This window comes from Cryptotermes secundus, unplaced genomic scaffold (assembly GCF_002891405.2).
Source record: "Cryptotermes secundus unplaced genomic scaffold, Csec_1.0 scaffold573, whole genome shotgun sequence".
In the NCBI taxonomy this organism is placed as follows: domain Eukaryota; kingdom Metazoa; phylum Arthropoda; class Insecta; order Blattodea; family Kalotermitidae; genus Cryptotermes; species Cryptotermes secundus.
In genome coordinates this window covers 1,247,081-1,271,338 of record NW_019738880.1, presented here as the reverse complement: position 1 = coordinate 1,271,338, position 24,258 = coordinate 1,247,081, and the positions used below count along the sequence as shown (strand labels likewise).

At 41.4% G+C, this 24,258-nt stretch overlaps 1 protein-coding gene across 1 annotated transcript in view; it reads left to right on the top strand.

Moving 5' to 3' along the window:
* Positions 1-24,258, top strand: part of LOC111871209 (disheveled-associated activator of morphogenesis 1) — a 47,956-nt gene that overhangs the window by 9,725 nt on the left and 13,973 nt on the right. Inside the window, exons 2-13 of the mRNA XM_023864130.2 lie at positions 4,314-4,466; positions 6,105-6,233; positions 7,708-7,797; positions 9,464-9,535; positions 10,490-10,717; positions 11,472-11,669; positions 13,492-13,706; positions 15,592-15,658; positions 17,757-17,874; positions 19,498-19,630; positions 21,425-21,551; positions 23,504-23,701. Of these exons, the coding sequence (XP_023719898.1) occupies positions 4,314-4,466; positions 6,105-6,233; positions 7,708-7,797; positions 9,464-9,535; positions 10,490-10,717; positions 11,472-11,669; positions 13,492-13,706; positions 15,592-15,658; positions 17,757-17,874; positions 19,498-19,630; positions 21,425-21,551; positions 23,504-23,701 (1,728 nt within the window). The remainder of the gene's footprint in view (positions 1-4,313; positions 4,467-6,104; positions 6,234-7,707; positions 7,798-9,463; positions 9,536-10,489; positions 10,718-11,471; positions 11,670-13,491; positions 13,707-15,591; positions 15,659-17,756; positions 17,875-19,497; positions 19,631-21,424; positions 21,552-23,503; positions 23,702-24,258) is intronic.

The window sequence follows — 24,258 nt, the reverse complement described above, 5'->3', positions numbered from 1 at the left end:
TTCTCGTGGTGTTGTTTCACCTTGAAATAAGCCCAGCCGGCTGAAACCGGTCTGCACGTGACTCGAGGGAACGTGGCCGTTGTGGGGATGTGTGTCAGCTGGCGTGGGGGCATCTCTGCTAGTGACCTTCCCGGCACCCGGCAGCACGTTCGCTGCCAGTCCCGTCAAGTGACGGGGTATTATTTATTGCCCTTCTTTAAGTAGGTGTCATTTTCTTCTACAGATGCACAGGAAATTTATGTTTCAGTGAATCGAAATACATATAAGCGTTGTAGAATGATTTGACAACACCGTCCAATGTGACTCAATTTATAAAATTTTTAACTCAACTATATTTTATTTAAGCCGGTCACGGTAGCCGAGCGGTCTAAGGCATGCACTGTCTTCGCTCGCTCGGAAGCCGGGATCGTGGGTTCGAATCCCACTCAGGGCATGGATGTTTGTGTGCGTTTTTCTGTGTTTGTCTACAGGTAGAGGCCTTGCGACGAGCTGATCACTCGCCCAAGGAGTCCTACCGTCTGTGTAAGATCTAGTAAACCGAAGTGAAACGGAGAGTTTCATGGAGGTAGGCCTAGGCCCCAATTGGGGCTGTAGCGCCACAGGAAAAAAAAAAATTAAAATTTTCATGTAAAAATTTAATTCAACTTTGATGTACTATAATTTTTATTTAATTGGTATAGTTGGAGGGTGGAGTTCAGCTGGGTCCACTCGGCACGGCGGTCACTGAATGGCCTATTGTACCAGCCCCGGGTGATTATGATGATGGATAATTTGGTGGAATGAAGTTTGGCAGGGAAAACCGAAGTACTCGGAGAAAACCTGACCTAGCGCCACTTTTTCCACCAAAAATCCCGCTTGATCAGACCCGTGCTCGAACCCGGGCCGCCGCGGTGGGAAGCCAGCGACTAACAGCTTGAGCTATGGCGCGGATTTTGGTGTACTATAACCTATGAAATAGTCATTTCCTCAACATGTTGTGCCTTCTGGACCGCCTCTGTGGTCTAGTGGTCAGTTCCTGGCTACATATCCAGAGGTCCCGGTTTCAATTCCCGACGCTACCAGATTTTCTGAGAAGTAGTGGGTCTGGAACGGGGTCCACTCAGCCTCGTGAGGACAATTGAGGAGGTATTTCAAGGAAATAGCGGCTCCGGTCTAGAGAAGAGAGATTAACGACCGTGGGGATCCGTTGCGCTGACCACGTGACACCCTCTATCCGCTAAGTTGGCACTAACTTCGCCGACAAGTGGCGGTCGCTCGGTCGGTATAGTACACTTGCGGACTACAGGTCACGGAGTTTGTTTTTGTTTGTTTTGTTGTGCCTTCTGAAGATGGGCATAACTTGACGGGCCAGAATGAATAAAGTTAACTTGTTGAAACATAAACGACTGACGATGTGTTCTTCTCTTCCATTTATCTGCAGATGACGCTGAGGTTGTCAGCCTTACGCGCCGGCCGCCCTTTACCCTCAGAAAGATTCCTGATACTCATTTGTTAGACGCTGAACCGACCCCAGGGCTGGCAGTTGAAAAATCCAATTACCTCATCGGGAATCGAACCCGCGGCTCTCCAGCATGTGGCATAGTGCCTCAACCAACTACGTTAGCACGTGCCCTCAGTCGTATATGCATACATATAATTAGTAGTACACACACCGACGGAATGTAGTCCAGTGCTACACAAATGTATGTCAAAACAACACACTCAACATTTGACAGTTTCAGCCACTGTAATCTGTATACATTACAATACTGGGAGTCCAGTAATCGCCTTTTATATCTTATTATGTTTAGCGCTCCGGTCTAGAAACCCGAGATTAACGGCCTTAGGGATCCGTTGCGCTGACCACGTGACACTCTCTATCCGCAAAAGTTGGCACCAACTCTGACAAGCGGCGGTCGCTCGGTCGGTATAGTTCCCTTGCGGACTACAGACCACGGAGTTTTTTTTTGTATGTTTTCCGCAGCTACAAGTCGTGCACGTACCTAGGAGTCAATTTTACCACTTGACCCTAATCCAATGTAGGCAAAATGGCTTGTTGATAATCACTGCGTAATCATTGGCCAGTGTACAGCTTCAATAGAAAGTGGTTGATGAATGTAGTGGATGCTTGAAGATGGCGTCTACGTCCGGAACGTGTAGCTGAATTATTATTACACGGAGGGGCACAAAGTGTGAGGCGTTAAGAAATATATACACATTTTAATAGACGTTATCTACGGATATTTACATAGTTTAACCAAAATGTAATGTACGGTGTGTAGTATGATATTGTCTCAAAAGACGATAAGATATAAAAGTTTGTGACGATGGATAGTGTCCAAAAACATAATATTTACCTCGAAAGATGTTTATCACATAAATGCCAGAGCCACCTACTTGAATAGCAGGACAGTCAAACAAAATGGTGTCGGAATGGTGCGTTATACATTCTCTATTGGACCCATCTGTATTGTGTTGTGTCAGCGGAGCTCCTGACAGCTTGACGCTCCATTACAGCGTACTATTTTATAGAAGGAATAACACTCACCTGCAGTGTTACTTACTTACTCATGGAGCTGAGCCCTTCTGGAGGAACTGCCAATTCTGCAGCTACTCAAGAATGTCCCAGCATTTTATGGAACCCGAAGGTTCAGTACCGTGTTCACAAGAGCCCTTCATTGGTCCCTATCCTGAGCCAGATCAATCCAATCCATACCATCCCATCCTATCTCTCTAAGATCCATTTTAATATTGTCCACGCACCTACGCCTTGGTCTTCCCAGTGATCTCTCTCCTTCTGGCTTCCCCACAAATATCATATATTCATTCCTCGTCTCCCCCATTCGTGCTACATGCCCTGCTTACCTCATTCTCCTTGACTTGATCATTCTAATTATACTTGGAGAAGAGTACAAGTCATGAAGCTCCACATTATGTAGTTTTCTCCAACCTCCTGTCACTTCATCTCTCTTCGGTCTAAATATTCTCCTTAACACCCTGTTCTCAAACACTGGTCATCATATATTTTTTCGTTTTATGAGTCAAGATGCACAACAGTTACATGAAGAATTCCTGTCCTTTCTATCGGGACTACCCTGAGTGTCATCAATGATTCCTGCGTAACACTACAGAGGTCAGCCCAGGCGCTCGGCAATTTAACCGGATCCTATCAAAGCTCATGTAAATGAAATTCTCGGTTTCAACTGTCTTAGCCCTGCCCAAGGAGATCCTGTGTCATCATACCAGATTTGGTTCCGATGTAGCTGCGCGGAAATGTACGTATAAAGAACACTCGCTTTCCTTTATGTACGGGAAGAGATTGGTGGTTATTACTTGCGGCTACTGTCGCCTCACAGGTTGAGAAACATTGGTTGTGTGCGTCTGTTGGACGGAATTCTACTAGAGTGGGACTCGCGCGGTTGGTGACGCAGTGGCCGGTATCCGTGGACTGGTTCTTCACCCTCGGAGGTCACAGTGTGGACTGCATGATACAGGATCTTTCCTAGAAGTTGATAGTTGTTTGCTGGTCTTTATTGAAGCCTGTGTGTCCGTCTTCACAAAATTGTATAATTGAACCTAACTTGCCTCTTGAGAATCTAACAGTGGCTCAGCGACTCACAAAATTCCGCTCCTTTTAGAAACAAAATAAAAACTCCGTGGCTTTAGCCCGCAAGCGAACTATACCGACCGAGCTACCGCCGCTTGTCGGCGAAGTTAGTGCCAACTTTAGCGGATAGAGAGTGTCGCGTGGTCAGCGCAACGGATCCCCACGGCCGTTAATCTCGGTTTTCTAGGACCGCAGCCGCTATTTCCTTGAAATAGCTCCTCAGTTATCCTCACGAGGCTGAGTGGACCCCGTTCCAGACCCACTAATTCTTAGAAAATCTTGTAGCGCCGGGAATTTAACCCGGTACCTCTTCATTTGTAGCCAGGAACTCTGACCATTAGACCACAGAGGCGGTCTCCGCTCCTTTTAGGGAACTCTCAAGTTCATTTGCCGTGTTCACAAGAGCTTGTCAGTGTACCCGATTCTGTACTAGCGGAATCAGTCCACACGCTCTCACGCTGTTTATTTCAGATTCATTTTAATATTATCCTCACATCGACTATGTCTTCCAAAATAGCACTTCCCGTCAGGTTTTCCGACAAATTTTTAATGCATTTCTGTTCTCTCATATGCGTTCTACACACCTCTCCCACGTCGCGCCCCTTTATTTAGTCATCCTAGTCATAATAGCTCATAACTTACGGAACTCCTTTTTATGTAATTGTCTCCATTCTCAGTATCACATCGGCCTTGAAACCGAACATAATATGTGTGTTGTTTGTTGCAGACGCTGCCGGCGTGCCCGGTACGCCTGAACCTGCGAGGCGGCCTGGAGGCGCTGTCCCAACAGCTGACCGCCTCCGTGTCCCGCCTCCACTGCCCCAGCCTTCCCACAATGCCTGCCGTCCGGGGTCGCAAGGGCTGGTGTGGCTGCCTCCAGGTGAGCCAATCAACCCGGAAGTATCTGTCGGTATCAGGAGAATGCCAAACCTGTTGGTTAAATGTATTGTTTGTTTTTGTGGGGGGGGCGGATACCAGCTCACACACACACACACACACAGACCTAGAGGACCAGGTGTTTTTGATTTTGGGGTTCTATTCCCCTGGACTGAGGCCCTCGGGATTGGAAACGTAGTCATAAACGCACAGAATTACTGGGTTTTTGGAATTTTTCCGTCATCCAGTTTTCTAGGAAATAGAAAACACGACGTTTCGGAAACCGGATCTGTTTCCGTCCTCAGGTGAGGGGGGTATACACGTGCTCAGTTGGACCCATTAGATAGAGCTAATTCCGATCATTTGTATTTCTAAGGGACCCAATTAAGTGGGTGTTTTGCCCCCCTCACCTGAGGATGGAAACAGATCCGGTTTCCGAAGTGTAGTTTTTTCTACATTTTAGAATACAGGACGACTGAAAAAGTTAAAACACCCTGTAATTCTGTGGGTTATAGAGCATCATCAGAACCCTTTAAAATCTGATAGTCATAAATGGTTTAAACTTAAGTTTGTAAGCGAATAGTCTGGCTGTCCCTTGGGCAATATTCTTTCAGCATCTGTACCACTTGTCTTCCTCTCTGTCCTCTCAGGCTCTTCAGTCAGGAGGGTTTCGCATAAGCCTGAACGTCCCGATTGCATGAGGGCGCCAGCCTCAGGCCACCGTGCGGCCTACTCTGTGAAGACCCCAATATTATCTTTACTTTCGTTTCCATGGAAGAAGTGTCTTGCTAGCAGTGCAAGGTATGAGGGCGAAACCCTCATCTTCAGTGACCCACTCCCATAGTCACTACGGCATGGCTTTCTCCGCCGCGTGGGCTCGTGGGGCAGAGCACCTTTGGTGAACACCAGTAAGATCAGTGTCATACCTAGGGCAGGGCGAATTGGGCGGCCGCCCAGGGCTCTGCGCGTACGAAGTACATAATATTCCGTATGCACCGCACAGCCTTTAATGGTAGCAAAAGTTATGTCGGCATGACACCGCCATGAACATCTGCCTAATAAATTGTGATGAACGGAAGACAGAACACTAACTATAACGACCAAAAGACAGAGGAGACGGCCAGTTCTAGGCAACAGCGGTAAACACGTTACTGTCATTGATAGGCGAGTAGTAGACATATGAGATCACGTTACTCTGTGTTTGTATCCCCCCCCTTTCTTTACTAGGCAGCGGCTCGGTAGACGTTCCCGCGGCAAAGAATACACACGCAACAATAGAAAACTTTTGGACGCGTCGTTTTCTGTGCGGTGCATGTTCTGTCAAAGGAAAGTAGGAGATTGGTTTTTCCCAGGACTTCTTGTTTACCTACTAGTATAGTGATACATTTACCTCTGTTCTTGGTTTCATCTATTTAATTATTTATGTTTTGGTTCCTATTCTTATTTTTCTTTATGAATAGCAAGTTCATTACTGACTGCAACTTCATCAGTCAATGGAGTGCTCAGGCTGCGGGCTCTGGAATTAACGCGTTTTATTTAACTTTAAAGTTAACTTTATATCTGAAATCATGACTTTGAGACAAGCTTCATGTACAGCTGTTGGGATTGACCTGTGTCACGCGCCGTGCTGCTTTTGTTCCAGAATGATGAGCCACCGGAGATCACGTACTGTGTGGTGGATCAGACGGGGACCCTGTCCCTACAGGCCCTCACTCCGACTCAGCCGATGCCCGCGGAGGAGGAGCTCAACGCCAAGTTCGCCGAACTGGTGGTAAGTGCTGTCATGTTAAGAAAGGCTGTGGTGAAGTACGAGTATGAGTGGAACTACGTCTCCACTTCCCCATACATGTTTATGGCATGGTGGTTGGATCAGGGATAACTTTACCTTACTGTGGAGGCAATGGATGTCATGAAACAGATTAGAACTTCCACGTCCAAGTTTGTCATGGGCTGGAGGAACATGAAATTGTATACTAAACAAAAACATGAAGTTCTGGGAAGGACTGATTGCCTACTTTCTTTTGATGCAATACGGACTGCACAGAATGAGCAAGTCAAGGAGGATGAGATGGGCAGGGCATGTAGCACGAATGGGGGAGAAGAGGAATGCATATTGGATATTGGTGGGAAAGCCAGAAGGAAAGAGACGACTGGGAAGACCAAGACATAGGTGGGATATACAATATTAAAAATGGATATTAGAGAGATAGAATGGGATAGTATGGATTGGATTGATCTGGCTCAGGATAGGGACAAGTGGAGGGCTCTTGTGAACACGGTAATGAACCTTCGAGTTCCATAAAATGCTGGGAAATTCTTGAGTAGCTGCACAATTCGCAGCTTCTCAAGAAGGGCTCAGCTCCATGAGTGAGTGATGGACCTCACAGAAAACAAAATGTATGGGGGGACACAGACAGACAGGAAGGTGATCTCATAAGCCCTCTAACAAGAAATAGGGTGGGATGCACAGACAGCAAGGCAGCCTCATAAGCTTCCTTTTGTTCATTCAGAATAAGGAAAGTTGGCTAAAATAGGTCAGACTGATGTAATTAGATAAATATTTTGTGTGATGTGCCATTGGTAAAATACTGATGAGACTGACATCCCATTTTGACACAGTAAACACGATACTTGCCCCCAGTCAATTCCTGTACCCCCTTACATTGAAGCATTTCAGTTAGTCACAAGTGTACATGTGCGTGCTAAAGGTAAAGAAAGCAAGAGCTATTTTTTATGCGTAAAAACCATAACATCAAGGCATATAGGAGGCACACCGGTCAAGGTAGCCAAGCGGTCTAATCCATGTACTGTCTTCTTTCGCTTGGAAGTTGGGATTGTGTGTTTGAATCCCACACAAGGCATGGATGTTTGGTGTGTGTATTCGTTTATTCTGCGTTTGTGTTGTCCTGTGTTTAAATAAAGGCCTTGTGACCAGCTGATAACCCTTCCAAGGAGTCCTGCCTTCTGTAAAATGATCATGAAACTGAGAAATCAGCCCTAGGCTCCAAAGTGGGAGCAAGAGGAGAGAGAAAAAAAAAATATATATATAGGAGGCATGGTGTCCACTGAAGTGGATGTGAGCAGGCATCTTTCCATTCTGATGTGCAGAGTCCATGGTATACAAGCATTGTATGTGAGGTGTGTGCTGAGGAAGGGAGAAAATTCTGATGATGCTCGTAGTTTTAGAGCTTCAGACTGACAGACTGTGCTTCTGATCTGATGCATGCATCTCTGTGTGTTTGCAGGAAGAGTTGGACCTTACAGCGCCCAACAAGGCAGCTATGTTGAGTTTGCCTTCCGAAAAGAAGTGGCAGATTTACTGTAGTAGGAAAAAGGTAAGTGTATCTGGGAGATGACTCATGACATCAAATTTTGTAAGGAAGAAAAAGCCTAATACACCAAATGTATGGATTAATCTACAAGTGTGGTCAGCATAGACATTTGGCAGGCACATAGCATTGACGCACAGCAGTGTCTGGTTTCATCAGACAGTTTAACTGTGACATTTCTGAAACTAAAAATTTCCCTGCTTCTGATGCAGAATGTCATATGAAACAATGACAGAGGCACCACTGAAGTTATGCTGTAGGAATACAGGGAATGTTAGTATAACCTTACAAAGTGATGGAGGCGCTCCTGGAGGGAATGGATTATTATCAGCTTTTTATGTTGACTTCTCTCATAATATTCAGTTGTCTGTTTGCTGTAAGCATTCATAACCTTACCAGATGTTGTGCCATAACTCTGATTCTTGATCATGGTGAACTGACTGACTGGCAGCAAAACCTGGTCTTCAGCGCTGTTAATACCGAACACCACTAATGGATACAATCCTGACACAGTTCCATACAGCTACCATTCTCACAAATTGTTTCCATCCTAATGTTATTCTTCTCTGTTGTTCAGTCTTTCATGTAGTTGCCAAAGAGGTTATTCCCACAGAAATCCTGTTTGCACTTGTAATTCAACAACCATAACCAGCCCATTGGAACCTTCTGTTATTTTTCTTCCATAGCAACAGCTGAGCTGCATCAGTCGTGAGATTCTTAACATAGGGACTGAGCTTCAGTCTTTATTACAAACTTCATTACAAATAACGCAGAACATTTTGAGACGAATGCGGAAGTACACAGTGTTATCACAAGACACAAACACTGTCTTCATAAACCAATTGCTAACCTCTCATGCTTTCAGAAAAGCGCATATTATGCTGGGATCAACATTTTTAATAGCCTGCCATCTGATCTCAAAGGTCTTATGAATGAAAAGGCACAATTTAAAATAGCATCAAAATGATACTTAAATACACATTCATTCTAGTCTGTTGATGAATACCTATTGTCTAGAAAATAACTTATGTACCTTTAAATAGCCTTGTGTGTAGTCACTGTGTATTCTTGGTTTCTCTTGTGTGAGAATTCCACTGGGACTGTACATATGTTTTGTACTGATATGACATATTCCACATCCTACAGTCATTTTGACTAACTTTGGATCCATGGAATGCAATGCAGTGTAATGTGTAATGTAAAAAAAAAAAAAAAAATGTACAGATGTGTCCCCAAACAGTTATTTTTGCCAGCAGTTGTAGTTGGTGACCACCTCTGAAAGTAGCAGACTGTATTTTACAAACAAAACAACGTAACCTGAAAAATTATACCTAAACAAGTATATGTATATAGTCTTGGACATTGGCTTAGTTAATTGAAGAGGTTAGGATAGTGATCATGCTCTAGGTTTGTATTTGAGGGTTGCTAGTTTAGATGTTGGCCAAAACACCAGTTATTCTGACTGTGGTTTTCATAATTTTACTCAGTACCTGATGTCATGCTACAGTAGTACCTCAGTTGGGCCATAACCACTTTCAAATCTTTTTTGGTCCATCATTAAGCCATCTACCATTTGATGCTGTGTAGTCACAGTTAAATAACTGATCAGAGCAAAAATTTAGTGTAGTGTTGTTTCAGCTTATGTCATTACTAATGCAGTGCTTGTCTTTAGGATGAAGATGGTAAAACAGACTTATTGCACTTGCCAGATCACTACATCGAACGGGTGCACTCCCTAGCAATGGTAAGTTAGTAAGCTGCAATACAGCAGAAGCATATTGAAGCAAACTGTAGCTGTGAATATGATTTGGCTGTCTGTATTCTGACTTTCCAGGAATCAGTTGCTCCCTCAAAATGACATGTTCAAACTGTATTGTCAGTTAAATAAATGTGGCAATATGTGAGACTTAACGAGTTAAGTAAAGTCTCCCAAATATGGCAGATGCTCTTGCACTCTACTGATTCAGAGTTGAAGGACAGAACAGTTCTTGTTGAAAAAGACATAAAACTAAACTCCGTGGTAGTATGCAAGTGAAGTATACTCACCAAGCGACTGGTACTTGTCGGCGCAGTTAGTGCCAACGAGACATAAAGGTTTACAAATTACATTGTTTTCGTTTCTTACACCTATACAATTTGGATCAGGAAATGGAATGACAGAAATATGGCATTTAGAAGAATTAGTAGTGAGAGGGGGGGAAGGGGGACTCTACAACCTGAACTTGGAGGCAGTGTGAGCCCCTGAAATATTGATAACCACTTGCCAGACTGCATGATGTCACATCACATAAGATTGCAGTCTTAATTCTTACCAGTAAAAGAATCTAAGATATCATATAACCTAATTTCCTGGAGGTCTATTCCTGTGAAATTAATTTTAGACCAGTAACTTTTCCATCGTTTCCATTGGTTGACCAGGTGATGCATTCATAATTATAATTGATTTCATATTTGTGGATGAGTCATTTACCAGGCACCATGGTACAGATTATCCGTCAGCCTTGGTTTTATGGATTTGATTTAAAACTTTATGCAGAAGTGGTCATTGTGAGAAGGTTTCATTGGGTTCCTCGGTTATTCCAGATACGTTATCATCCATAATCATCATGCACTGGTTCTGTGTAGATAGTGTTCAGTAATAATAATTCATAAATACATATTACAAAGCAAAGTAACGCTGATTTGTTATGCACTGTAGCTGCAGTTCCCCGTAGATTCAGAGGAAGAGGTGAGGTCACGCACGCGGCAGCTGGACGGACTGAAGACTGCACTGCGGACCCAGCCTCACAGTTTTGTGCTGCGCTTCATTGAGCTGGATGGATTGCCAGCCCTGCTGGGTTTTCTGTCTACCATGGACTATGCCACTGCACAGAGTTCCATTCACACATCCCTCATTGGATGTGTCAAGGCTCTTATGAACAATTCGGTATGTAGTCCATCAACAGCATAGTGAATGTGTGTTCAGATTGCTGCTGCTGGAAGTGTCCAGAAGAAGAGACAGATGTGAAAGTTCGAAAGTCTGTTGTGCAGGGGTGCACAGATGTTTTGGTTGATCAGCTTCCTTTGAGGGTCACACATTTTTCTTAACATGTAATTGTAAATGTTGAATTCATGTCCCTTATGTGTACATAAGGGAAATAAATGTTACATAATTAAATGTTTTAGTGCACTAAATATATAGCATATAACAGAATAAATACTTTGATTGTGAAGGAAATTATATAAGCCAGTCATTTTATTTTGGGAAAAGTATGAGCTGTGTAAATATTTCTGACAGTGGTGTGTTACATAAATATGACTGTCACTTCAGATATTGTAGACATATTTCTTTTTTTCATGTACAGTTTTTCAGGAGGGAATCTATTTCCATCATCAGGTTTAAGGAAGGAAAGGTTCCTAGTTTTTCTCTTCATGTTTCCTGCTGGTGGCATCTACTGAGCAAGGATAGCTCTTTCTAACAGGTCCAGGACTCTCACCTTCTTTGCATCTGATGAGGGAGAGAGACCCAGTTTCCAAAATGTTTTGTTTGAGAAAGAACCCAAGAGAATGGATAATGACAAAAATAATGATCTTGCTTAAACACAAGTGTAGTGTAAGCAAAGAGTGAGTGAGTGTGCTGTACGGGCGTTTGTGATTTTCAAATGGAGAACTGACCGAACTGAACTGGAACTGTTTTGCAGAATGGACGAGCCCATGTACTGGCACACCCAACAGGCATCAACACCATCGCCCAGAGCCTCAGCACAGAAAACATCAAGACCAAAATTGCTGTACTTGAAATCTTGGGAGCTGTGTGCTTGGTGCCTGGAGGTCACAGGAAGGTGCTGGAAGCCATGCTGCAGTATCAGAAGTTTGCTTCAGAGAGAACACGATTCCAGGTAATATAAGTCCATAGCATAATCTGTGTGGCTTGGCAGTGTTGTGTCTATGATGCTGATTTTGTGGGCATCCCACAGTGTTATGAAGATTTAGCATACATTAGACAACCCAATGCACTGGATCTCTGGAACTGGAGGGATACGTGATGTTGAGAAATTTGAGGTCAGTGCAGTATCTGAGTCCAGGAGGACAGTTCATCCATAAAGGCTGGCTGGGCTAAGTATTTTTATTTTTTCATGGACATTGAGAAATATGTATTTTGTATTAGAATGGCTGAAAGTCAACACTCAGCAATTGTGGTGGCTGTACTGTCAAGAGGTGTTCAAACTGACAACTTCTAGTAAGTTTACATGATGGGACTGCCTGAGATGCTGTAGTGCCTTTGTATAATGAAAGGTAGTTTATAGGTTCTTGTAGAATATTCTCTGTGGGTTATACATCCACCAGAACCAATTATATTTTGTGAGAAGTACAGAGATAGGTAGGTTATTGAAATTTCATAGGTCTATTTAGACCTGTCAGAGATAGTACAAACTAGTATCTTATATTTATTCACATCTCTTCCCATTTCTTTTTATTTATAATTTTCTGTTTATATTGATGTTTGCTGCCTTGTCAGAACTCATACTGTCAGCATGGTCTTTCCAGTTTTACTGTGTTGAAGACCATGTAATGTGGTAGAAGTTTACCAAAATTTTGGAAGAACTTACCTTCTCCATCTTCATGTAAGCCAAGCAAGAGACCAGCTCTGCTTGGTACCTGCTTCATGCATGTTTCTTGCTTGGCTTACTCTTTGACCATGAAGATGGAGGCGACATGTTCCTCCGAAATATCAGTTGACTTTCAATGGATTGCACGGTGTTATATTCCAACTTATAAAACTCTTCCTAACCACTGGTGTGAGAACGTCAAATCCTACAATATGACATTGTTTTGATCTGCTTGCAAATCTGATACTGGCAGTACGTGCATCTTGCAACACAGTATGGTTAAGCAGTAACATGTCTGAACTACATTTGCATGCCAGCAAGGGCCCTGTTGTCCTCACTGAGGTCTTTTGTACATCTGGCACAGACTGGGATAGTACATTGATATGGGCCACAACTGCTGCTTCCTCAGTCCCTCATCTCGTTATAGCATGTTATATTGGCTCAGTATTAGGAAGTACCTTTCCAGTGAGGAGAAGTAAATTTAAACACAGTTGAGGTTGCTGGCTTAAGTATGATTGCTCTTCAGAAACATGTGTAAATTTTGGCTTCTTAACAGTGGGGAGTTGCAATGTCTGTCCCTCTGTCTCTCTGCATGTAACAACTCAGATACAGCTGAATGGATTTTCATGAAATTTGACATGGTGTTTTTTTTTTTATCAATCAGCAGTGATGGACCTACACATGTTTCTTCTTACATCTAGAATGCAAGAGTATTTGTTGGAGCAAACAGTGTTTTGAACAAAAGATACAGAGCAGTAGAAATCATTTTGTTCCCAATACACTTTTTCCTAAGTCTCTGTGTTTTAAACAGAATTGAATTATACTGAAGGAATTTGCCAGAAGTGCTATTCTGTGTGTACATTTCCTAACTGGTTAGCTTGTTGCTACACTGTTTAATTCAGTGTCCCCTTTTGATAATGTACCAATTTATTTGGATGCTCTGTATGCATTGTGTTTGTGATTTTACATGCAGCACAGAATGTTTCATTGCAGTATTATAAGCTCCATTGAGGGTTAGTATGGAGTCAGACTGGTAACTTTTAGGTGAATGTGTTCTGCACCAATTGACATAAAGACCATGCTTATACAGCTGCACTTTGAATTTTTGCAGGGCATTGTGAATGATCTGGATCGCAGTACGGGGATCTACCGAGATGAGGTGAATCTGAAGACAGCCATCATGTCCTTTGTGAATGCCATCCTTAACTATGGCCCGGGTCAAGAGAATCTTGATTTCCGCCTTCATCTTCGATATGAATTCCTGATGCTTGGTATCCAGCCAATTATTGACAAGCTTCGTGGCCATGAGAATGAGACTCTTAACAGGTCAGTGTTTCAGTACTGCTGTGCCTTAGGTTGAAGAAAAACATATTTCTATTTAAAATAGTTAACTCTGCAAACTACAGTCGTAATTATATGTACCACCTGTTTTAACTTTGTAGAACTCTGAATTTTGCCCACAGTGTGTATTTGTTTTGTGTGATTCTTGCGATAAGCAATGATTATTTACCTGAACAGTATTAAGTGATTAGTTTTTTGTAATGGAGGTGCATTTTGAGTTTTCGTGGAAGGAATTCAATTTTTTAATATTATTTGGATGAAGTTCCTGCTTCAAATGACTAATTGGGATAGAAATGTGCTAGAGGATTGATTGTTCACTGTGGTCTTCAGCTTGTTCTCATGATTAAGATGAGCTTGTTGTTGAAAACCTTTCCCAGTCTCGAGACAGATGTTATGTAAATTCACTGATTGTTTTTACGTGTCTGATATACATCTGTGCTGCTGGTAGTAAGTTATAGAACAGAGAGTTGGTTTATGATATGCTCGTAATGGGAAGATTCTGTTTATTTATGAGTTAACAGGTGTTTGGTTAGCTATAACTTGGGACCCATTTGCCATGAAAGTAAAAAACTTCGACTGACACTCTCTTCTGTGGTGTCACTTCAAAATTTTTATAATAAGTAGGTTATAATGAGTGCAAGTACAGACTTACATATTCCATACCAACCACTGCTGGAAGGGGAGGGGCAAGGTAGTATTTGGCTGGTCTGTGTGACCCACCTCCACCCCATAAAAAAAAAAGACTCTGTGGTTTTAGCCTGCAAGCAAACTATACTGATCGAGCAACCACCGCTTGTCACCTAAGTTAGTGACAACGTTAGCAGATAGAGGGTGTTGCATGGTCAGTTTAATGAATCCCCACGGCCGTTAATTTCGGTTTTCTAGACCAGAGCCGATATTTCCTTGAAGTAGCTCCTCAGTTATCCTCACGAGGCTGAGTGGACCCTGTTCCATACCCACTACTTCTCAGAAAATCCGGTAGCACCGGGAATCGAACCTGTACCTCTGGATCTGTAGACCACAGAGGCGGTCCACCTGCACCCCATATGCCCTTAAATTATCCATCTCATGTAGTGAGCTGTAGTGAATTGAGGTAATCACAGTTTCCTAGAGCTTTGCTTTAACTTATAAGTTAATAACAGTCTTATTTAAAACATTATTTTATGTGAGAAAAGCTAATGTTCTAAGTTATATTGTCACAAAATATGTTTACAACTTTAATTATGAGCATGGGATGCAGCCTCCATAGTCTAGGGGTAATGTTCCCACCTCATGACTCAAGGTACGCGGGTTCAAACCCGGCGGAGGTCATGGAATTTTTAAGGGCGGAAAAATTCAGGGAACAAGTCCTCCGGGAGGGACTTCAAGCCGTGGTTCCCATGTCATAGATTTACGGCACGTAAGAGATCCTCATGTCTCTAGGAGACGTCTGAGCAAAATTAGGCAAAGTTTCCCGCCCAAGTAGTTTGCAGTGCCTCCGGTAGATGGAGAAGTATCGGGTACCACTGCCAGAAGAGGGCCGACCTCGCTGGCAGAATGGGGCTGATAGCGAGCACCAGTACTGGAAGGGTATGGCGACAGTAGAAATTAAAGGGGGACACACAATGGACCAATAACTGGTCTAAGTGCATGGGGAAACCCACCCCCTCTAATAATGAATGAATGAATGAATGAATGACTGAATGGGCATGGGATATTTTTTGGTTGTTCTACAGGATGTGGATGTAGGTAGTGTAGGGCAGTGTGTTGTGTGCCATCTGCAGCTGGCTCATTTCACTCTGCAACGAATGAATCTAAGGGAATCCTCATCTGGACCTCACATCTTCCTGTACTGCTGAATTTAATTTCTTAATCTTCCTCCTTTTTTCAGGCATCTAGATTTCTTTGAAATGGTGAGGAATGAAGATGAAAAGGAATTAGCAAGGAAGTTTGAAAAGGTTAGTTTTTGTGAGTAAGCCATTATGTTGTGACACCATGTGGACTTGTTGGGTGTTATGCATGTTCTGGATGATGTTTGTCATATCTTGAGCGTAAAAATGAAAGGTGCTGCAATTTGGAGTGGTGATAGATGAGCAGTCAGGGTCACTGGAGAGAGGGGGGGGGACAGGAGCTCTATCCAGGGTGGTTGGAGTAGGGAAGAGGAAAGGTTCTTCTCAGTTTATTTTCAGATTAGTGTGTAGAAGTAATTTGGGGCAAATTTGACATGCTGCTGTCTAACAACATTTTCATGTAAGAATCAGTGATTAAAAATGTTTCTTTTCAAAATGAATTTCTGGTGTTTTACAGTTGTTATTACAGACCACAGTTGAATTTCTAGAAGAACAGGGATACAAGATTGGAAAAATAATTGCATGAAAACTGGAAGATGTCTGTAACAGACAGATGAACATGAAAGTGAAGGGAATGCACTACAATTTTAGAATGTTTCACAGTAACTTTCATCATATATTTATATTTGTTGATTGTTGTCAGTGTTGCAACAGTCTCTGAGTGAGTTGTATTTTAACTACACTATATGCAGTTGACTAATTTCACACATTCTCCATGTTGGTACACAGATTCTTTTATCTTAGTTCTGATTGGCTATTAAAGATATCAAGATTAGAAGTGGAGTTTCACTACTGAATCTTCACGACATCCTAGTTATATGTATGAAATTACAAATGTATGATTTTAAATTGTGGATGGGAAACACCAGACCCACATCAAGGAACAGGTAAAGGTGTTTTAAGATGGACAGTCTAGGTGTGATCTTTCACCTAGTGAGCACTGTGATTACATGTGCAGTGAAAAGAGTTCTTATTGTTACATGTTAGTGTCTAGTTGTGGGTTTTGTAATGATAATTGGATTTGTTGAAGACTTATAACTTGTAACTACCAGTAATTATAGCAGTTTCACTGATCTAAACACACTACTGCATCACACATAGTCTTCTGTGTCTGGCTGTTGTTGACTGGTAACGGCTTCCAGCAGTGTCAATTCCTCAGCTCCCATACTTGTGTCCTTACCAGCTGGTGACTGTCTCACAATTCCTCATTGTCACAGCTGTAACTGACTGGCCCCATTGGGCCACGCCATAGCTCAAGCGGTTAGTCACTGGCTTCCCACCGCGGCAGCCCGGGTTTGATCCTGGGTCTGGTCATGTGGGATTTGTGGTGGACAAAGTGGCGCTGGGGCAGGTTTTCTCTGAATACTTCGGTTTCCCCTGCCAGTCTTTATTCCACCAATTGCTCCACAATCACCCTCACCTATCATCTGGGGCTGGTACAATAGGCCAGAAGTGGCCACAGTACAAGGGACTTAGTCCCACCCCACTAGCAATAAAAAAAAAAGGTTGTCAGCCTCATGTGCCTTATGTAGCCTTTGCATGGACCACATAGAAAACATCGCTGCCAGCATTTGCCCTACTGTTGCTTTCATATTTGTTGCCACAGAAACAGATTCATTGAGCTGCTGGCTACTAACGGATATCTTTCCTGGCTCTCGTAATCTGGCTTTCAAGCCATTATGTCACAATATATTGTATTTTAGTTGTGTATACTGCACAATAAAGTGCAGATCAGGGAAGATCTTTTGTACCTCTTTCATATTTTCCCTCAATATGGCCAAATGTTGACTAATCAGGACTATTCATTGCATGATGTCATTTTAACCCAACTCCTTTCATTATGCATGTTACTGCCATAATATGCTGATTGAAAGGACAGGTTACTCATGTCAGTGACCACTGAGCTGACAGGAAGTGTCTTTCTGTTTGTCCATCCATTCAACCACATACTGGGTGCTCCCAGCTGATTACAATAAGTAAGAAGTGGTTACTGTAAGTGAATGGGTGTAACATCTAACATTAGATACACTGCATCACTTCTTAATAACTGTATAGCTGTTTGCTTGCCTGGGTCATTTGTAGCTGTCTACAGATATGAACAAGCTGAACAGAGTAAACTTGATTGACATCAAACATCGGCATTTATATCACTTTTGATGCTCTTACTTCTGAAAATAAGAAAGCTAATGGTTGTACAATTTTACAGGAACATGTGGATACAAAAAGTGCATCATCAATGTTTGAGCTGCTGAGACGGAAGCTGAGCCACACAGCTGCTTATCCACACCTTCTGTCCCTGCTCCAGCACTGCATATTGTTGCCATGTAAGCAGATGTTTGTGTATCTGCATGTAATGTTCTTACAGGGAACAACTGCTCATACAAGAAATGCAGATATACGAGTTAAGAGTAGAATGGCTATTGGAAGAATATTTTCAGCTGTTGGGGGGTGGCGGAGAAAGATTTATTCATCTCAACTGAAACAGAATGGTTAATGTAAATTGGACATAAACTGACTGAAATAAGGTGATCCAATGCAATGTGAAACCAAAACATCTGTAAATGTAGTAGTGTGGGCATCAGGTAATGAACAAAATTTCATTATTATCATATGATAAAAACATTAAAAGAAAGGATGAGCCCATATATGATAAGAAATATCTAATTTTTCAAATTTTGAGTCTTGTCTGCGGTACGGTATTATATTATGGGGAAGTGATAACGAATGTGACACACTCTTTAAACTGCAAAAACTGTCCTTCGAATTATCAGTGAAGTTAATAATCGAACGTTATGCCCACAAATTTTTAAAGGTTATAATATTTTAACACTGGCAGCGCTATACATCTTTGAAGTGATATGTTTTATTACAAAATATAAAGAGACTATGGCAAAATATGTGGACATTCATAATTATAACACGCGACGAAAACTAAGTTTACATGTAAATCATTGCAATACAGTTCTTTAAAAAAAACGTGATAAATATTGGTATCACCTTGTATAATAAGGTCCCTGAGCAGATAAAATTAAAAAAGAATTTAACTTTTTAAGAGGGTCTTAAAATCCTTGCTTTTGAAACATTCCATTTATTCCATTGATGAATTTATGTCCCTAAAATTCTGAAGTGCGTGTGTTTTGGTTTTATGTTATGACAGATATCTTGTCCTCACTTAATCTATAAAAGAATTTTGGGTGCAGGGTTTCTTTTGGTATTGAATTGTTGAAAATGGGACGGTGTGTTGTATGATTGATGTGTATGAAATCTGTAGGTAATTAAGTTTCATAGTATTGTTGACTTGTGTACGATATGTATGTTATTTTAAGAAGTAGTAAATGACTTGTTCTGTATCCCGAGTTCCTATCGCCAAATATGGATTGATCGAATAAATAAACTGATTGATTGATTGATTGATTGATTGATGGTGATTAACCTCTGCATTTCTTAATAACATTGAACAAATATGATTAGTTGCTTAAATGACTTAACTCTGATGAAGCATCTGGTAATTGTAAATGTCACTATTGTGATGACAATTGAAGTTTCTATGGGAGCTCTTGAATGGTAAACAGTATGGTAAATATTAAGACTGTGGGGTGTGGCACAGTGCACTATATGGTGAAGTGGGAATAAGGTTGGGGGTGGCTTCAGGACCTATATATTTTACCACATCCTCCCCCCCCCCCCCATTCATCCTCATGGTGGCTGCAGTCTATGCTGAAACAATTTCAGCATAACATGCCTGAACCTCAAGATCCAAGACGCACTTAGACACAGACCATGGGAGACCTCAGTACAAGAATATCTTATTCCCAAGCTTCACAACCCTGTAAAATTACACATAAATTAGTGGTTTGTGTATGGTAATATAGAGCAAACAAAATGCTCTGACAAAATTAAGCACCTCATAGTATATTATTGCTGATTGGATATTGACATGTTGACAGTGGACTATGGGTCCCACCCTCAGCATTGGATGCTCTTTGATCGCATTGTCCAGCAGATCATCTTACAAAGTGAGAATGGTGATAACCCCGACCTCTCACCTCTCAACATCAATGTGAAGGAACTGGTTCGCCTGTGAGTATGTTTCAAATGACTGAACCTGTTGAGGTTATGTTGCTAGTAAAGAGAGTGTGGGTGCCACACTTGCTGGTATGTTGGACCAAGATTAAATTTGATGTGCAGTTTTCCTGAGTTCAAAATGTTAATCAAAATCCCGCTCTGGAATATTTCATATGGATGTCTGTAAATAGCTGGGTAGACATAATCTTCCCCAACTTTGTTTGCATAATATTGTACTTTATATGTGGAACACAAAATTTTTGCACTTCCTCCTCTACTGTGTTCCTTTGCCTGTAAATATAAATTACAGTCTTGTAAAAAAAAAAAGGCAGTTTGATGCATGTTTATGTTTGCAGAGGGCTTGGAAGTGGGAGAAGTATTGTGTTCTTATATAGTGCCTTCACAGAGGAAGTAGTCACAGATTGTGTTGTTTTAAACAAAAGGAGAGAGAGAGACAAATGAAGGGGAAGAGGAGTGATGATAGTGTGCACAAATAAGAAGGGGACAGTAGTATGGGAGAACAGAGAGAGAGGGATAAAGATGACTAGAAGGTGAGGGAGCAAGGAAGAGAATAAGGCTGAAGATAGGGCAGACAAATGCTAGAAATGGGAAGGGACTGCATGGAAAGGAGGGGAGATAAAACTATGAAGGGGATAATGAGGAGAAAGGGGTGGAAGCGGAAATGACATATCCTGAGAGACTTAAGAAAAGAAACGATCATGTTTGTATGGTCTCACCTTTGTGTTGGAGCTGAAAACGTAATGTTTCAGTTACACTGTACCTTTAGTCTTTTGACTGTGACAGGAGAAGAGACTTTCTGTTGAATTTTCTATTTAACAAATAACACATAACAATGAAGAAAGTCGTCTTCTGGGTTTAGGCACCGTGTATTCTTCGTTCTGGCCGACGTTTCGGAGGAACGTAGCGCCTCCATCTTCAGAGCAGTTGAATGGCTACTGCTCTCCGCATTCAAAGCCATTCAACTGCTCTGAAGATGGAGGCGCTACGTTCCTCCGAAACGTCGGCCAAAACGAAGAATACACGGTGCCTAAACCCAGAAGACGACTTTCTTCATTGTCATCACCGTGAAAACCTCAAAACTTACAACACATAACAACTTTGACATTGATAGTTTCAATATAATACACTGAGTTCTGAGTCTATTGAAGCAAACTGCTACACATATGCATTGGAAAATTATGTCAAGGCAACCAGGCTGTCCCCTTTGTCAAGTTTCTATCCTGATACTGTTAGGTTAGGACCAGCTAAAGTTGTTCTCTGTCAACTGGAAGGATTCTCAAAATGTAAAAGTCTATCCAAAATTGACCTTAAACTAAACTAATAGACACACAGCAATATGTAACTAAAGTTCGATACTTTGCATGTGTTGTGGGTAATTAACTGCTAGTTACAGCCTCCACTGTGGAATTTTCTACTCTTGGACCATAAAACTTCAGTCCTAAAAAAATTTTGGACTGAAGTTTTATGGCCCATCTGTGATTCCAGAAGTGCCCTCAATTCTTGCATTGGTGGCATCATGTGGTACTGAGTCAACTAGCATCCAGCCAACTCTAAAATCAGTCAATATGAAAGCACATGCATCAACACTACTTTAGTAATACATGTATTGAAATGATTAAGAACTTCATATTTTCCTTAAGTGAATTCGATGGTTATGTTGACAGCTGTTTGCCACAAAATTCTTTTAAAGGTCATTAAATGTTATGAACCTGGAATTATGCGTTAATGTGTGACTTCGGCAGTCTTTATTTGGGCATGTTGTTTGCTATCTGCTCTTTATTATCTCAGACTGGCAAGGGAGGAAGAGCTGATTGCAGCAAGGAACAAGGCTGAAGAACTTGACAGGGAAAATGTGGAGATTGCTACAAAACTTGCAAAAAAGGAGCAGGAACTGGACCTCAGGACGCAGGAGAAGGTATGACAACTGTGTAATAGTGAGATAAAAGTATCCTGGATGGGGTGAACTGGATACATCTGGGTCATGACAGGGACCAGTGGCGACCTGTTGTGAAGGCGGTGATAAAGCCTGGGGTTCCTGGGATTGCTGGGAGTTCTATCACTACCTAAGTAGCTGTTATTAGCTTTTCAGGTTGAATTTTGCTGTTGAAGTTATTAATTAGAAGAAGGACTTTCATGAAAAACTTCTCTTGTTATTCCTTGCTTTGCTTCTTGTTAACATTTCATTATCATCAATCATTAATCATGACTCATCAGTCATCATGTGGTGGTCAGCAAGTTGTTTCCAGCCTCGTTGCTGGAGTAGTCTCTTGCTTTTGCTCAATGTTTTGAAACCAGTTGCTTTGTATTTCAAAATTTTGTCTACTGTGAGTTTTTTATTCTTTTAATGTATGTTTATTTTTTCATTGATGCATGTGTTTCGCAGTTTGTCTCATAAATTTCCTTTTGATTGCTATAAATTGGCTTTTATTCTTTCTTTCTTTTCTTTTTTTTTTTTTCTTCATTTCCTAGCTTTCATCCTCATAGGAAAGTGCTGAGGCTGGGGTAATAAGACATAAAGCTTACCTAAATATGTAAATATTCAGCAATATGTTTTGTGTTCTTACTCAACTTTTCTGAAGAAAAAAAAAATGTAATCTTTTTTCGCTTGAACTGTTGCCACCTGTGAACAGACTTGTTTCTGTGGTGTAGTACAGAAAGTTCACACAGGAAATGCAACAACACCACGTTTTTTTTTCAACATGAACCTTAAATCTTAGTTATATCATTTTTATTTTAAGTAGCTGACTATACAGAAATTTGGAAAATGTCAGTAAGATCTACAGTTTTTATCTGAAACATTTTTTCTTGTGATGTATACATGACAAACCACGTGGAGAATGACTTTCCTCTGTTAATGTTTTGCTGCTAATGGTAGGCTGGTATGTTACTCTGCCACACACTGCATCACTAGATGAGTTAGATATACAAACTGAAGAATAACTGAAAGAATAAGGAGAGGGCCTTAATTGCTCAGTGCACAACAACCAACAGTGATCTATATCCCCGAACCCCTACATTTCAATGTAGTATGTTAACTTGGTGTTTGGTTCCATGAAGTAATGTCCCAGGTGACAAAATCGTAAGCAAGCTACAGCCTCACAGTCACATAGGACATATGCGCCTGCTTCGTATTTTTCTAGGCACTTTTCATAAATGGGATTGTTTGGTGAATCCAAATTTTAAAAAGTGTCCTTTTAGATGACAGTTTCCTGTAAGTATTCATGTCACTCAAAAGATCTGCAAGAATCTAGGTTTACAGTCTTCTGGGATGTGACACTGTGTATTTCTTTTAGGTAGGTACCAATGTTTTGGAAGAATCTGCTGCCACTATTTTAGGAGCAGGAGATTATAGCTGTAATAAAGAGTTTTATATCTGCAGTAAGTGAACACTATAACAGAGAAATACACAGATATATAAAACAGAATTTGAAAGTGTGTGTTTTCCATTGATGTACACTTTACACCCAGAAGTAGCCAATACATGCAGTCATCTGTATGTCTGAATGATCACATGTCATGAAAAGTAGACTCAAAACCTTGTAAAAGCTAGAATGGCTCAATTGGTTTAATGACTAGGCTTTGGGCTAGATGGAAAGGAAGAGAGATACCATTCCCCTCTTCAGAGTGTCTGGACTGGCTCTAGAGCTTACCAAGCCTCAACTCTGATGGGTATTGGGAGCCCTTTTCTTGGGGTTAAATGATAATTATGTAAACCTGACCACTTACCTCTCTCTGATGGTGAGGAGAGCAGTGCATGGATCTACACCTCTGCTACCCACACATCTTAATAGCATGGTGTTAATGAAGCTCCTGTACCTCAACACTGATTTTAGTATTAAGTGTATTTTTGGTTGTGTTATTGTTTAGGAAGATATGGAGACAAATTTGACACGCGTGAAAGAACGATTGGAGAAGGAGACAGCGGCACATCTAGAGACCAAACAGCGTGTTTCAGAACTTGAATATCGTGCTTCTGAGTTAGATCGACAGGTGAATTGTGAACGAGGAGAGAGACATCGCTTGGAGAGGCTTGTCAGCTCAGGGAGTCTACCAGATGACACCAAGGTGAACTGATTACATGTTATTTATGTTTGCTGTTTCCAGCACCGATTTCTAACACTGCTGCACCTCATTACGCTTTTAGCTTCCCTGTTGTAGAATGAGCATACCACTGTTACAGAGGAATGTTGATAAAAATCTTCCAAACCACAAGGTGTCGCATTTCAGAGATATTGGTCTCTAGTGGATTTATATTGAGGTGCAGCATGTTATGCACAGCTGCTGGAAAGTCTTTTATACTTCTGGCCCAAACTAGTCAAAGAAAATTATAACATTCACCAAAGAACATGTGGATGCCACTTTTTGCCTGTGGCATAGCAGCTACACAAAGTGTTTTGACTGGAAGACAAAAATGAAAATTGATACATACTTCCATTCCCAAAGCTTTTATTACACTGTGAATTTTCTGTGGCAGTCAGATGACTTTCACTGAAAGAGAGATGGAATATTTTGATGACTATGTAGGAAGATGTGGGTGTACTGCTCCTTCCAACATTGTAACAAAATGCTTTTAAGGGGCGTGTTTCTGCTCTGCTTTATTTACATGTGTTTATTTTTTTTTT